The 13,746-nt window shown below is 38.0% G+C and overlaps 2 protein-coding genes across 2 annotated transcripts in view; one reads left to right on the top strand and one right to left on the bottom strand.

Moving 5' to 3' along the window:
• Nucleotides 1-3,329, bottom strand: part of sema4gb (sema domain, immunoglobulin domain (Ig), transmembrane domain (TM) and short cytoplasmic domain, (semaphorin) 4Gb) — a 58,977-nt gene extending 55,648 nt beyond the window's left edge. The window contains exon 1 of the mRNA XM_072456951.1: nt 3,242-3,329. The gene's annotated coding sequence lies outside the window, so the exon portion shown is untranslated. The remainder of the gene's footprint in view (nt 1-3,241) is intronic.
• A 1,116-nt stretch (nt 3,330-4,445) lies between these two features.
• On the top strand, nt 4,446-13,518 carry mfsd13a (major facilitator superfamily domain containing 13A). Its single transcript, XM_072456690.1, has 9 exons — nt 4,446-4,521; nt 7,915-8,176; nt 8,615-8,694; nt 9,369-9,818; nt 9,896-10,007; nt 10,092-10,188; nt 10,677-10,848; nt 11,621-11,814; nt 12,672-13,518. The coding sequence occupies exons 2-9, from the start codon at nt 8,009-8,011 to the stop codon at nt 12,917-12,919; spliced, it is 1,521 nt and encodes a 506-aa protein (XP_072312791.1). The 5' UTR covers nt 4,446-4,521; nt 7,915-8,008; the 3' UTR covers nt 12,920-13,518.
• The last annotated feature ends 228 nt before the right edge of the window (nt 13,519-13,746 follow it).

Genomic DNA, 13,746 nt, shown 5'->3' with positions numbered 1-13,746 from the left:
AGTTTAATGCCATAAAGTGAAACATTTTACATCTCAAAGGACACAAGCAGGTGGCGGACACCCACGAAAAGTTACATAGTGCACCTTTAAACTAGCTTTTATGTGATACAAAACTTTAACACATTCAAACTCTTAAATTTGCAGAATTCTACATAAAAAAGTCCCCTAGTCCCAATTATGTCTTCTTGTTATGTCTTGTCAAGTCTTTGGCTCTGAATGAATAACAATTACAAAAAACAGCTCCCTAATGACTCTCTTTATCTTTATAAATTAAACAAAGCCAAATTGTATCAAAAAACTTCATTTCTGTGTTAAGTTTCTTGCTGACCTATCTAATTACTTGCTGATGCTCGTGATCCCACATTAATAACATCCAATTAGTTACATTTTAATAAGTTATAGACGATGGAAGATAAAAGCCTGTGCAAAGACTTTGGGGCTGTTAAGTAATGCAACCTTGTAATCTTTTAACGCTACACTTAATAATTAGGCAAACGGACTGAATAATTGTGATGGATAAATCTGAGCCAAATCTCCATCGGCGCGCAGAGGGTCCGCAGCAGAGTGAAGCCTGCCTCGCTGCACCGCGACTGGGGGGAATTACAGGCCTCGTCTCGTGTGCAGCAGTTGATAATCGCGGGCGGTCTACGTCACAATGAGGGGAACGACCTCTGTGTAAAACATTCGGGCGCTAAGCCTCGGAGATGAACAGCAGGATCGAAATGTGAATAGGAGTCAAGAAGGCATAAAGAACTTCTATTGGCAGCGTGGATGTTGGGGTTATGTCAAAGACAAGTGTGATGTGAATGTCCAATATGTCAGAAATGGCCACAGCATTTCATTATTCAGTCACTCTACTACAACAAAAGCATACGGTTGGATATGTTTTATGCTTGTACCAGAATGTTTGCACCTATTTCTATATGAATGATTGCGTGAAACAAAAAAGCTCCACATTTTTGGCACTCTTTCCCTTGTGATGTGGAAATCCTCACTTATTAAAGATTTATCAAAAAATGTGAATAACTAATATTTGTTTTTCCTCCCAAGTATGTAAAAGCTACACCATCAACATCATCATCATTTGCATATTTAATTTAGCCAAGATTTTTTTGCTACTCCCAGCAAGGAGCTTCAGTCCTGGATGACAAGGAGGGCAACACACATTTTCTCCAAAGGGCAATATAGTAAAATATTCCTATGTACGTACTTGCTTTACAGTTTTATAATGGCTCTGCTTTACAGTGTTAAATCTAGAGATGGATGAGCCGCCGATATTTGTACTTTTTGGTGTATCAGCAACGGCTATCAACCTTAAATCTCCAACCTGGGGCAATAGGTTGTGTCGGCTGCCCACTCGACAAAACGAAAGACGTTTCGCTTGATTTGCGAAGAGGGCACAGCACAAAATGTGATTTCACGTCTCTCTTATCAGTTGCAGAGAAGCAGCTTGAGGACGAGTCTGATGCTCACCTCTATGTCTGTCCCGCCTAACATACATGGTGACGTGAATATATTTGACTATCTCTTAAAATCAACAAAAACAGGAATGAATGAAATGCAATTTAAGTGTGTGCAACAGTGTTTAAGCCCTGCGGAGTTTGAATGCCACCTGCTTCACACATCTAACCTTCATTGTCACCACACATTACAATCAGCTCTGTTTACATGAGTAGACAGGGCATAGACAACAAAACAAAACACTGTGTTGCTTCATTGACGAAAGCATGGAAACTCCACAAGGAAATGTAAACACACGGCTTGGCACTTGGCGGACCCCCAACTATTTATACGTTATGCATGAAGAGAGCTGTGAAGAGAGGATAATCAAACAACAACAGCTACAGACGGTTCAACTCAGAAACACTTCCCGAGTATTATTGATCTTAAGCACAGTTCAATATCTCTGTCTGTCAGGAGCAAAATGTCGACCACAGAAAACATCATCATCACAGTGTTTGGAATGAGTACAAATGTCATGTAATACAGTGTCGAAGAAGGTGCTTTATGTCAGGGACTGCTCCAGACATTGTGCAGCTACTAATGTTGTCACTTATAATAAAGTAAATAACATGATTGTGTTGTTATTATTAATATCCATGTCATTTTAAACTAAGCAATTTGAATGGTGATTGTGATACTATTGTCACTCACATTTATTTTAATGACCACAATCATTATAAAAATAAGTTTTTTAATAAACCCTAATGTGGAATTCTTTTATTTATTTTTATTTTTTTTATTTACCTTTAAAAAAAAAATTTGGATATGAAAGCGGCTAGGTCTTTGGGGGGACGCCATCCTAGGGCCACCCCAAGTCCCCCTCTGACACCGCCCCTGCTTTATGTCCTCTTCATATACGACAACAAATTGCTTTTGTTTATTCATTTTTTGTTTTTCTTAATTACTTATTTGATTAAGTTAATGTCACCTAAATAGCCTAAACCAGAATGTATTGTCAAGTACAACATTCAAATGAAAAAATGAACTTTTAGTCGGTATATCTCAAAGAGGTATGATGGTACACCGGCTTCTATTATTTTCTTAATCCATTTAATCCACAATTTTGTCCTCCCTTGGGTTAGAACTACTAAAAAAACATTTGCAGAGCTGGTTTGTTTTTGGTGGTACTCGCAGAGACAAGTCTTTTCCAGCGATGTGAAAACTTTGAGAGCCACTGCTATAGCCTACATCCACAACTGACCTAATTGTTAACCTATTTTCCACAGCTGGTAACCCATGTTAATTTTCTTCCATTTCAAATCAAGGGAAACATTATTCCTTGGTGCAGAGCTGACTGCCTGCATAGTTTCCTGCATTTTTCGACTATAGCCTACTTTATCTTTCAAAAGTGACAAACGCATATAAAATAGCCTAGAAATAGACCACATGCTTTAATTTGTGCGTTATTAAAGCCTGATTACTTGGTTTGGCACCGGTTAACGCATAAGAGTGCCAAAACACAGTTTGTAATGCAGTCTAAATAATAAATGAATGTACTTTGTGCCTACTTTCTCTTGCCAAACTTTGCCAAACTGACTAACGATGCTGTGTCCTGTCCTGTGCGCAAGAATCCCAAATGCCCCACATCTGCCCGCGCCATGTGCACCTGTCCGACCTGGACTGCACCAAACGCGCTCTGTGCCGCGCGGTGCCGCTGACCTCGAAACAGATAACCACTCTGCGAGGGAAAGTGTCACCTCTGGGATGAAAGGAATGGCGTGTCAAAACAAAGATTTACCTGTGATATTAGTGAATGGCAAACATCTCGAAGGGGGCGTCCTCTCCGTGCCGCGCTCGAGTCGTAAATGCTGCAGCCTCTTTTCTCTTCTCACCCTCCTCAGTCTCTCTCTCCCTCTCTCCTCCTCTCTCTCTCTCTCTCTCTCTCTCATTCTTTCTCTCCCATGGTCAGGTTCTCTCCTTCAGCCTAAAGATTAAGTGTAAATTAGATTTGTGCCGTAGCTGTTCAGTGAAATATATAGGCAATTAACTAATCCATATTCACATAGTGTAATGAATCTGTAATTAAAACCTCTCACTCTCAGGAATCTATAGCATCAATAACAATAACTGAAATAAATAAATAAATAAAACGTAAACAGGGTGAATGCTTACGACAGTACGTGCAATATAAACAATAAATTAATTGTAAAAAGTCTACCCACTGTAGGTTGAGGGGATTGAACTTGAATTCTCTGTGAGGGAACAGTGCCTTCTACTGGATAAAAAATAGGGAGCGATCTATTTTTATCTATTTATTTTTTTTATTCTGCAGTCAACCATAGATAATATATATCTATAGTTTGGACTAGACTTTTTATACAAGATACGTTTGGCTTGTATATATATATATTAAACCAAGCAAGATGCCTAAAAACAAAAAAACAAGTAATACACCATCAGCGGGTCTTCCACTGTTTTGAGATCACATTCAGTTTTGCCTGGCTTGCACTTTCCCACGACCTCTGTGCAGTTTTCACTGTCTGTTCCCTAAACTTATACTCAGTTTTGATCGCACATTCCCTAAAGCATATGTGCAGTTATGATTGCACATTCCCTAAAGCATATGTGCAGTTATGATTGCACACTTCCTAAAGCATATTATGCACAGTTATGATTGCACATTTCCTAAAGCATATGTGCAGCTTTGATTGCACATTCCCTAAGCATATGTGCAGCTTTGATTGCACATTCCCCAAGGCTTGGCTCACACAGTTCCTTACTTACGCCTTCTTTAAACGTTAAAAACAACACGCTCTTGGTCCCACGGTGGGCAAAAATCTTTAAACTGTTCATCTTCGATCCGTGAGTGACCGCTAGATGTCGTACTCTCCCGACATGTGTCCGTCTGTGGAAAATCCCGACACGGATTCAGACGCGGACGTCGGCGCGCGGCTCGTGACGTGGACTGGTTCCTTAAACTCAGACGCCGCTGTTTCACTCTCGGATCCAACAAGTTAGCTTCCCCCCCCCCGCGAAACAGACACGACCCCGGACACTGGAAACCGCCGCATTCCCACGGTACGTAGCGATATTATGGTTTCAATACGGCGATATCGGTGTAATGTAATGCAATAAATCGGCGTCATTTGATTACGTTGATGCGCTTTTCCATTGATAACGAGATACGCGATCACTAAAGCTAATGCTAGGAGCTGCTAACTTCTTCTGCAAAGCAACATATGGCGGCCTCGTTGTTGGTTTTAGTTAATAATGTTACGATTCGCTTATTTGACAGGATAACTTATTAACTAGTAACCGGAAAACCTGTGTCTCTTTTATGATCTTGGCTACGTTTTCACTTGCTTTGTGAGGCGTTCAAGGCACGCAGTGACGTTTACATTTAGACGTTGTATATATGGTCAAGTATAAGATAAATTAATTAAAATATATTAAAATGTTATTACAATTTATAGGACCTATTGTATACGATGTCCAGATTTGTCCCTGCTCATTAAAAAATGTATTTACCCAGTAGTGGTGTTTATTTCAAGTAAATGTTCTAAATGTTCCGAGTACCAACTGAACTAAATCTTTTTTCTCTTCTATTTATTATATTTTAAACGAACTAAATCTAATCAAAAACAGGACTTATTTAGGATTAAACCAAGTCTAGAATAGGACTTTTTGCACTAGTTCTAAATGAGGATCAACTGAAGGAGACACGATGTGGATAAGAATCACCAAATTAAAACACCTATTGATTTGATTTGATTCTCTATTCATACTTTAATCATGGATTTAGTAATTTAACCTACAGCGTGTCTTTTGTGTACTTTGGCTGTCTGTGCGTCACAACAGGTTCACAGGTTGACATCCGGCCAAAGCAAAGAAAAGAGATTTGTTTAGTAGATTTTGGTTACGCTCCAGGAGGTTTGGTGGGTGTGTATCTTGTACACTGTTGTATCTTATCCTGTATGTTATCTATTTTGTCGTAGCAGGCTAAATAAATAGGCTAAAAGTAAAGAAAGCGTACACTCATCACACTTTAGCTTGTACAGAGTAATCTAATTTTGAAGTAACATTACGAGTGCTTGAATTACTTTTGTTTATATTTTAAAACCTGTAAGTGCTGTTGAGAGCTTAACGTTGACCTCATTTCTCTCATTTGTTTGGTCCATTTGATGGAAATAATTTGAATATTATTTCCTTGTTTTTCTCGGTCTGCAGAAGTTCTGAGTATTGATAATATCACGCATGTTGTTTTGAAAATATGCAAATATTTAATACTGAGTATACAGTATATAAAATGTTGCAAAAAACACTGATCAAAAAATAAAATGGGAAAAATAAGGTTATAAAGTGAGATTTCTGTACTTTTGTGGATAATTTTACATTCATTTTTACGAATGCATTTACAGACACGTTTATCATATTTCTGTGGGATTGAAATAATATCCTGAATATATAACCATATATATAACCATTCAACTAAATTTTGTATTTTGTTATGCAACTAAATTTTGTATTTTGTTATGTAGTACTTTTCCCAAATACAAGTTGTACTTTTTTCTCTTACCCGAGTATTTATTTGGTACTATTTTAATGGTGTAACAGTTGTCTTACAAAATTCCTACAGTATATTTCGTCTGCTCCATCCACCGTTTCTGCAAATCATTATTACTGTAGTTTTATGTCTTTAACTCTCACCATATTGATAAGAGGTTTCAGCTTCGGGAAACTATGAAGTAACTATGAAGTAACTATGAAGTACCCCCCTCTGGTATGCTCCGGTGGATTCTTCTCCCCAGGGCACGGTTTTGAGGGCCGCAGCTGTGACTTCAAAGTGTTGCATTCAAACAAAGACAAGACTGCATGAGACTAACGACACTGTATCACTGTAACGTAGGACGGTGTCGTTTTCCCGGGAGTCACAGTCCAGTGTACGCAACAATCAGAAGATATATTATTCTACAACAGAAAAGTGGTTAAACATGTTGCGAAATATGTTAGTTGAGGTTTGCGTAACAGAGTGTGAAAAGACTGTAAAATTACCCACAAAAGAGCAGATTACTTACTTTAACCTTGTTTTGAAATATTACATTATTAACGTAAGCTCTTTTTGCAACACTTTTATCATAAGCTAAAACAACAATATTTTGCCCACCATCGCCTGCGTGCATAAAAGTTGGTTGGATGTTTATCTGGCATAAAATCTGATGCACCTAAGGGGGTAGAAGTTGATATGATGACCCTCTTAAAATAAAGGTTTTGAAGACTGGTGAAACTTGTCCTCGTTTGGCACACCCAAAATATAATCCCTAATATCATACCATGTCGTAGTTTTAATATCCTCCTTGGAAAGTGGCGTTCTAAATTACAGTATTTAACTTGGGAGCGGGGCAAGAATAAACTATTCGCTCTAATAAGCACTTCCTACCATTTTTTGACTGAGCTTTGATGCTGGCTGAGTGTTTGTGGTGACTTAAATATGCAGGTTTTTTTGACTCACAGATGTTTGAAAAGGCTGCATTCACAATTAAATGCAGAACTGGGACCAAAACTAAGACAAATGTGAATGAAGCAGTGTTAAAATAATGATATCAAGTTAGTGAAATAGCTCATTACACTATTTTATTTATTTATTTATTTATTTTCTGTCAGGTTCTTACTTTTGCCCCAGTTTAATCATATTTAATCTTAGTTTGAATTTAAAACTATTGGGACAAGAGTACACTAACTTGAATTTAATGCAGAATGTAAAATAATAGTTCTCCGTAGATTTCGCTACTGTGGCACAACTAATTTGAATATACACATTTTTTCACATACAATGTGTGGAGTATAAAAGTCACATAATATATATATATATATATATATATATATATATATATATATATATATATATATATATATATATATATATATATATATATATATATATATATATATATATATATATATATATATATATATATATATATATATATATATATATATATATATATATATATATATATATATATATTTTTTTACAGCATAGTTACTTTTTCATGTTTAGGAAAATACACAATGTGAGATTTTGCAATTTTTGTATGTATAGTATTTAGAATTTCAGTCTTAATGGTAAACTGCATATTTCTTAATTTCATACGAGCACATCATTGGATATTTGTTGTTGTTCACGCATTCATTTCTCATATTATTGCGCTCCTAACACAGACACTATATCCTTGTGCTGTATTTTACGCACTATAAGGTGCACTTAAACCTTACATTTTCTCAAAAATATGTGCTTACTGACCTCGAAGCGATTGTGTGTGGTGCACCTTTTGTTTTACTGCATGCACCTTTTTATATATGAAAAATGATCGAAAATAGACCATTCATTGACAGTACGCCTTATAATCGGAAAATACAATACTGTTATTTTTTTTATGTTAAACGTGTCCAAATGTGTATTTTTCTTCTCAGATTATGAAGTCGCGATGACCCCGGCGCTGTCCTGGCCTTGAGATGGTTTTGCCGCGGCTCAGAGAAGCGAGAAAGTGAAGCGACTGACAGAAGAATGGGCAGGAGTTTATGGAGTGTCTTTACAGGACTCTTCACTACTTCGGTGCTCTACGGCTCTTTGGCCCTGTTCATCTCAATACTCCACAATGTCTTTCTACTGTACTACGTGGAGACATTTGTATCGGTTTACAAGATCGATAAAGTCTCCTTCTGGGTGGGAGAGGTAAGCACTCCTTTATCGTCAGCTGGGACATTAACAACAACAGTTGCGTGCAATGCAGTGTTTTTCTTTTGTGGAGGTAAAATTGGTTTTCCCTCAGTGCATTTATGACATTAGGCGAGGCAAGTTTATTTGTAGAGCACAATTCACACACACATTTATTCAAAGTGCTTTACACAAGATAAGAAGAGGCAGATAAAATCCTTTCAGTCATATGCACTGCTAAACAGAAGATTTGCCAGAGTAGAGGCCGTTATGATTAAAAAAAAATAGCAGGACCTAGAAATCGAAATAAATAAAAGTTTGAGCCCGAAGTTGTCAATTGACCCATGAAATGATTTAATTTGATGTATATTTTGTAGGCAGCTATATGAAATGATACAGAAACATGTGATATTTTTGTATTGAGAAGTTTTACTAGTTTTGTGGGTTGTTTTTCAGGCAATTTTCTTGATATGGAACAGTGTAAATGACCCACTCTTTGGCTGGCTGAGTGACCACGCATTCCTCAGCTCTCCCCAGTAAGTATTTAACCTCTTCATTTATTTAAACATCTTTTTTCTTCTTCCTTAGATTTGTATGGTAGTTCTTAGACTGAACAGTTGTAGTATAAAACGGGGAGAGAGGGGTGAGGCATTCAGCAAAAGGTCAAACTGGTAGCAACCACACATGTGCAACACTCGTAACCACTGGACCAAAAATGAGCACGATTTGATGATTAGCTTTTATTCCAATTGAAATGCACTTTATGTATGACCTTTTTGTAAACAAATCCAACGCCCACATTGCGTTGCCATGGCATTACTCACATCTTGTGTCCTTACAGTGCAGAAGAACTGAAGACATATTTCCTATTGTGGAAACCTGCACAGCTAACATGAATTTAGCTCATTAGTTTTGGAATTAGAACATCTTTATCTTATGAAACTCAAAATTTGATGGAGCCTTTTGTTTCTAGCTGAACATTCCCACTTATTTTCCACATTTATAGATTAGTATTACAAGTTCATGATGCTAATGATCATAAAGTAATCATATTCAATCAATTCAATATTTAAATTAGATATTTCATGGTAACAAGTCGCCCCATAGTAGATCAGACTGGACAAACGAAGAGCACCGTTGCGTTACTCTCTAATAAGGTGGTGGTGTTGTTGTTGTTGTTGTTATTGATACACATATTTCCCTGGTGCAGATCAGGCGCACAGATAACGGCACCAGAGGTTGTTCTGAAGCGCCTCAAAGCCCTCTCCAGAAATGGCCCGCTCTTCGCCCTGTCCTTCTTGGCCTTCTGGGTGGCGTGGGCCCGACCCGGTCTCCAGTTCCTGCTCTGCCTGTGCCTTTACGACGGGTTCCTGACCATGGTGGACCTCCATCACAGCGCGCTCCTGGCCGACCTGGCCGTGTCCGCCACCGACAGAAACCGCCTCAACTTCCACTGCTCGGTTTTCAGCGCGCTCGGGTCTATATCTGTGTTTCTGTCCTACTCTTTCTGGGACAAGGAGGACTTCTACTCTTTTCGCCTCTTTTGCGTGGCCTTGGCGACCTTCTCCGTGCTGGGGTTTTTCTGCGTGTCCCGGTTGTTGCGTCAACGTTTTCAAAGCGAAATCCGACCGAGACCAGACGAGACGCAGGCGCTAAAAGAGTGCGTCAGATTTACTGCGTTTATATCCATTTTGGTGTTTCAATTTCAGCATTTACATAGTTTGTGTTGTGCCCCAGGTTAAGCGTGAATCCTCCCCTGTCAGAGAAGCCGGTCACTGTTGGACAATACCTGAGACAGCTTTCCAAACACAAAAACTTTTTGTGGTTTGTGTCCATGAACCTTATTCAGGTATTTTATGTCATTATTTATCTATGTATTATTTATTTTCCCTTTTATTCAATGACGGATAAAAACATATTTCTTCTTTTCCAGGTTTTTCACTGCCATTTCAACAGCAACTTCTTCCCTCTTTTTTTGGAGCACCTTTTATCTGATAATATATCTGCCTCTACAGGGTCAATACTCCTCGGTATGATCACAATACAATTCTTCTCTAACTATCTTCAGTCACAATACAGGACTATAATGGAGAAGAGAATAAAACATATACAGTACTCTGTTTATTTAAGTGAAAGTGATATTGTCGATTTGAAGTCATTTCACATTCTGTTATGATCCAAGCTGACCACACGCTTTTATTTCAAGATGCACATTTTTAAGCAAATGTACATTGACACTTTGCTTAAATACAATTGACCCCTTTGGCTTGATTTAACCCTAACCTGGTTTTAAATATTGTTTCTGAAACGGTTTAACCCAAAGCTCAAGGCCCTCTTCATTCATGGTTTAAGCCAGGTTGACCTGCTACTTTAGACATTATTTAAACCCATTATAAGCAAATGTACCATGTAGGTTTGCTTACAAATTGCTTTACTAATTAACCTCGAATGTTGCATGTTCCTACTATGATTTTACCCTTCGCTCATTGCTCTGTGCATTTGATTTGCTCCTTTGCAGGCATCTCTTACATTGCCCCTCATCTGAACAACATGTATTTCCTGACACTGTGCCAGCGCTATGGGGTTTACCAGGTTATTCGCTGGTTGTTTATGCTCAAACTGGGACTTAGCCTGGCTATGCTGCTAGCAGGGGCTGACCACATTTACCTGCTCTGCATCTTTATTGCTAGGTAGGACATTATGCACAAACCAACACATGTACGGGTTTTATAATGCTGTTTTAATTGTGATTTTGTTTTCCATTAGTTCATACAGCAATGTCAAATGATTGTCTCTGGCAATTGCAAAAAGGTTAATCCAGAAATGATATCGCAGGTCTCTTGTTAAATTGTAGCAGGCTCATTTTGAATACACAGTGTGGTGCTTAGAACTACTTTGTGTTTGAATGAAATTACTTTAAAATGCAAATGTGGCTGATCTGCCTCACCTGGTTTGTCCCCGCCTTGTATCAACAGTCTGTTTGAATTGTTTTTCTTTACAATTTGTGTTCCAATTGGTTTTGATGCCATAACAAGCCAAATATATTTCATATTCTGGTATCACTGGAGGTTCTCAGACGTCCTGTTTAGTGGTCTGAGAGAGGTGGGGACATTCCAAGCCCTAATTTCTACAATTCTAAATCTTTGATCCTTGAATTGGGTGTAAATTCTCGTGCTTGAATCCTGTTTAGTATCCATGCCTGTTAAGCTTGGTTAATCCACATTTTAGACCTAGGTTTGATTCAGTTATAGTTTAGAGTGCTTCATATATGGTTGGGCAGAGCAGTTTTCCTTCATTTGTGCTAAAATATTGATCTATATAGGTGCAAGTACTTAAATAATACTTAAATAAAGCTTTCAGCCCACAAGCCACTGTAATATCTGCTGTGTTTGTCATGTGTTTTGTATCAGTCTGCCTGCTTTTTGCTTCACGTTGTAAGTAACTTCTCTCTTTTTCCCTCAGTAACCGGGTGTTCACAGAAGGAACCTGTAAGCTGCTGAAGCTGGTCATCTCGGACCTGGTGGATGAAGACTTTGTCCTTCACAGGCGACAGCAGGCCACGTCCGCGCTCCTGTTCGGGATGGTGGCGCTGTTGACTAAACCCGGACAGACCTTCGCTCCTCTGATTGGCACCTGGCTGCTTTGTGCTTACACAGGTACAAATGGAAACACGCTGCCGGTGTCATTGGAGGAGACGAGACACAGCATTATTCTGTTGCATAACATTAGCAGGGAGCAAATGGCAAGTTGTAGGTCAAGAAATAGTTTCATGCTTACACACAACAATTGGGACTTTACAGCCAAGATCGCAACCTTCATCGTGAGAATTTGACTTTCATATAAGTTTACAGTATAATAACCAGAAATATAGGAAATCTAATGTTTATTCCAAGTTATGTCTTTATCATGAAATATTTGTGGTAAATTCACTTATTTCGCTGATTCAGGGATGTGTTTTTATTTTTGTTTTGTTTGAGTCAGACATGTATTAAAGTATGTAGCTGTTAGTCCAACAAAAAATATTAGTATTTAGTATTAGTGACGGTTTTAATTTATGTAAACTTTTTGGAGCTATATTGTTGATTACAACCAGAACATGTTGTGTATATATAGTGTAATACATATATATATTTTTTTTTTAGTTATTATTTGTAGCCATAAGTACAACACAATAGTGCTCTCCTGGTGGTGTAAGTAGGGATAGCATGCAAATTAACTGAAATAATACTTAAATAAAAAAAAGTCTAATTGGGCTCTGTAGACTTTTATCCCATCCCTTTGTAGAAAAAGCTTCAGTTGTAGTCATCTGGACTCAGTTTGAAAAAATATACATTATTACATATTTTTTCAAACTGAGTCCAGATGACTACAACTGAAGCTTTTTCTACTATGGAACACGCCTGGACGAATGAGGGATTACACCGCCATCCCTTTGTCTTGTCTGTTCACTGTGGAGACCGCCTCGTTTCCCTCTGTCCATTATTATACAGGATTTGCCTTTTCTTTTTTCCAGGCTATGACATTTTCCAGAGGCATCCAGAGCAGGACTCGGCAGCCTCAGTGCCTGAAGTTGCCGCTGCTGCCGGGATGCCGCCTCTGAGGATCGGATGTTTCTACATTTTGGTGTTCGTGCCTATCACCTGTGCCCTTCTCCAGCTCACTGCCTGGTCGCGCTTCACCCTCCACGGAAGAAAGCTGCAAGGAGTAAAGACGTTGAGACAAGGAGCACAGCATAGCCTGATTGATGTCAAGGCTATTTAACGTGTAAAACCAAACTAGCCGGGTTGAAATTGCACATAGACACTTTTAAAATGTTTCTCTAAGCGTTTTATCAGATGTTAACTTATAAACATTACTCTTAGAATGGTAACTGTACAACACCAGAATCCAGAAATCTGCCTTAGTTTTGATACTAAATATTGACGTATATTTATATTCGAACGGATGACCAAAACATACTTGTACAATCACATTTGGGTGTTAAAAGACCAAGACGTAAAACATTTTAGTGTGGGCTCAATATTTCAATTTCAGGACATTTTTGTATAAATTAAAACGTGAAAAGGCCCCTTTTGTCTGTGAAGATGTGTGTGTTGAGATCAAACTGCATGTAAGCGGGCTTTGCAGGGAATTTGTATTTATTTACATTAACGCGTTGTATGATGGGAATAGTGTTTTTACGTCCAGTATTGGTCTTGTTTTTTTGCACATCACTGCCATTATCTGTGATACTTCTAACAATTCCATATTATATGTGTAAGTGCCATTTTGTGATGTAATGACTTTTGTTTCTATTTTTGGTATATTTTATTACAATGGATTGTGGTGTCAAAATAAACATTCAACAGTCTTAAAACCAATGCTCAGTTCTTTGTCATGCTCACCATATTCCTTTTATCACAGTGGCATGTCCATGAGTTTCAGTGAAGTCAGTGTGTTTACATGATTACGAAAAAAACGGTTGTTTTACATGCAGATGAGAAAGTTGAATTTTTGATTTATTTATTTTTGAAATTTGATTTGTTTGCCATAAAGTGCATGGGATGTAATACATAAACAACATAAACAAATGGTTGTAAACATATATA

The sequence above is a fragment of the Eucyclogobius newberryi genome, unplaced genomic scaffold (assembly GCF_026437365.1).
Source record: "Eucyclogobius newberryi isolate DKJ021-1_F unplaced genomic scaffold, fEucNew1.0.hap1 SCAF_20, whole genome shotgun sequence".
Taxonomy (NCBI): domain Eukaryota; kingdom Metazoa; phylum Chordata; class Actinopteri; order Gobiiformes; family Gobiidae; genus Eucyclogobius; species Eucyclogobius newberryi.
The sequence above is the reverse complement of the archived record's forward strand: the minus strand, read 5'-3'. Positions and strand labels throughout refer to the sequence as shown.

Bases quoted from the DNA above. Each gene is read 5' to 3' on its own strand.
- mfsd13a (XM_072456690.1), top strand. From the start codon at position 8,009: ATGGGCAGGAGTTTATGGAGTGTCTTTACAGGACTCTTCACTACTTCG. The intron at 8,695-9,368 runs GTAAGTATTTAA...TCCCTGGTGCAG, and splicing joins GCATTCCTCAGCTCTCCCCA to ATCAGGCGCACAGATAACGG. The intron at 10,008-10,091 runs GTATTTTATGTC...CTTCTTTTCCAG, and splicing joins TGTCCATGAACCTTATTCAG to GTTTTTCACTGCCATTTCAA.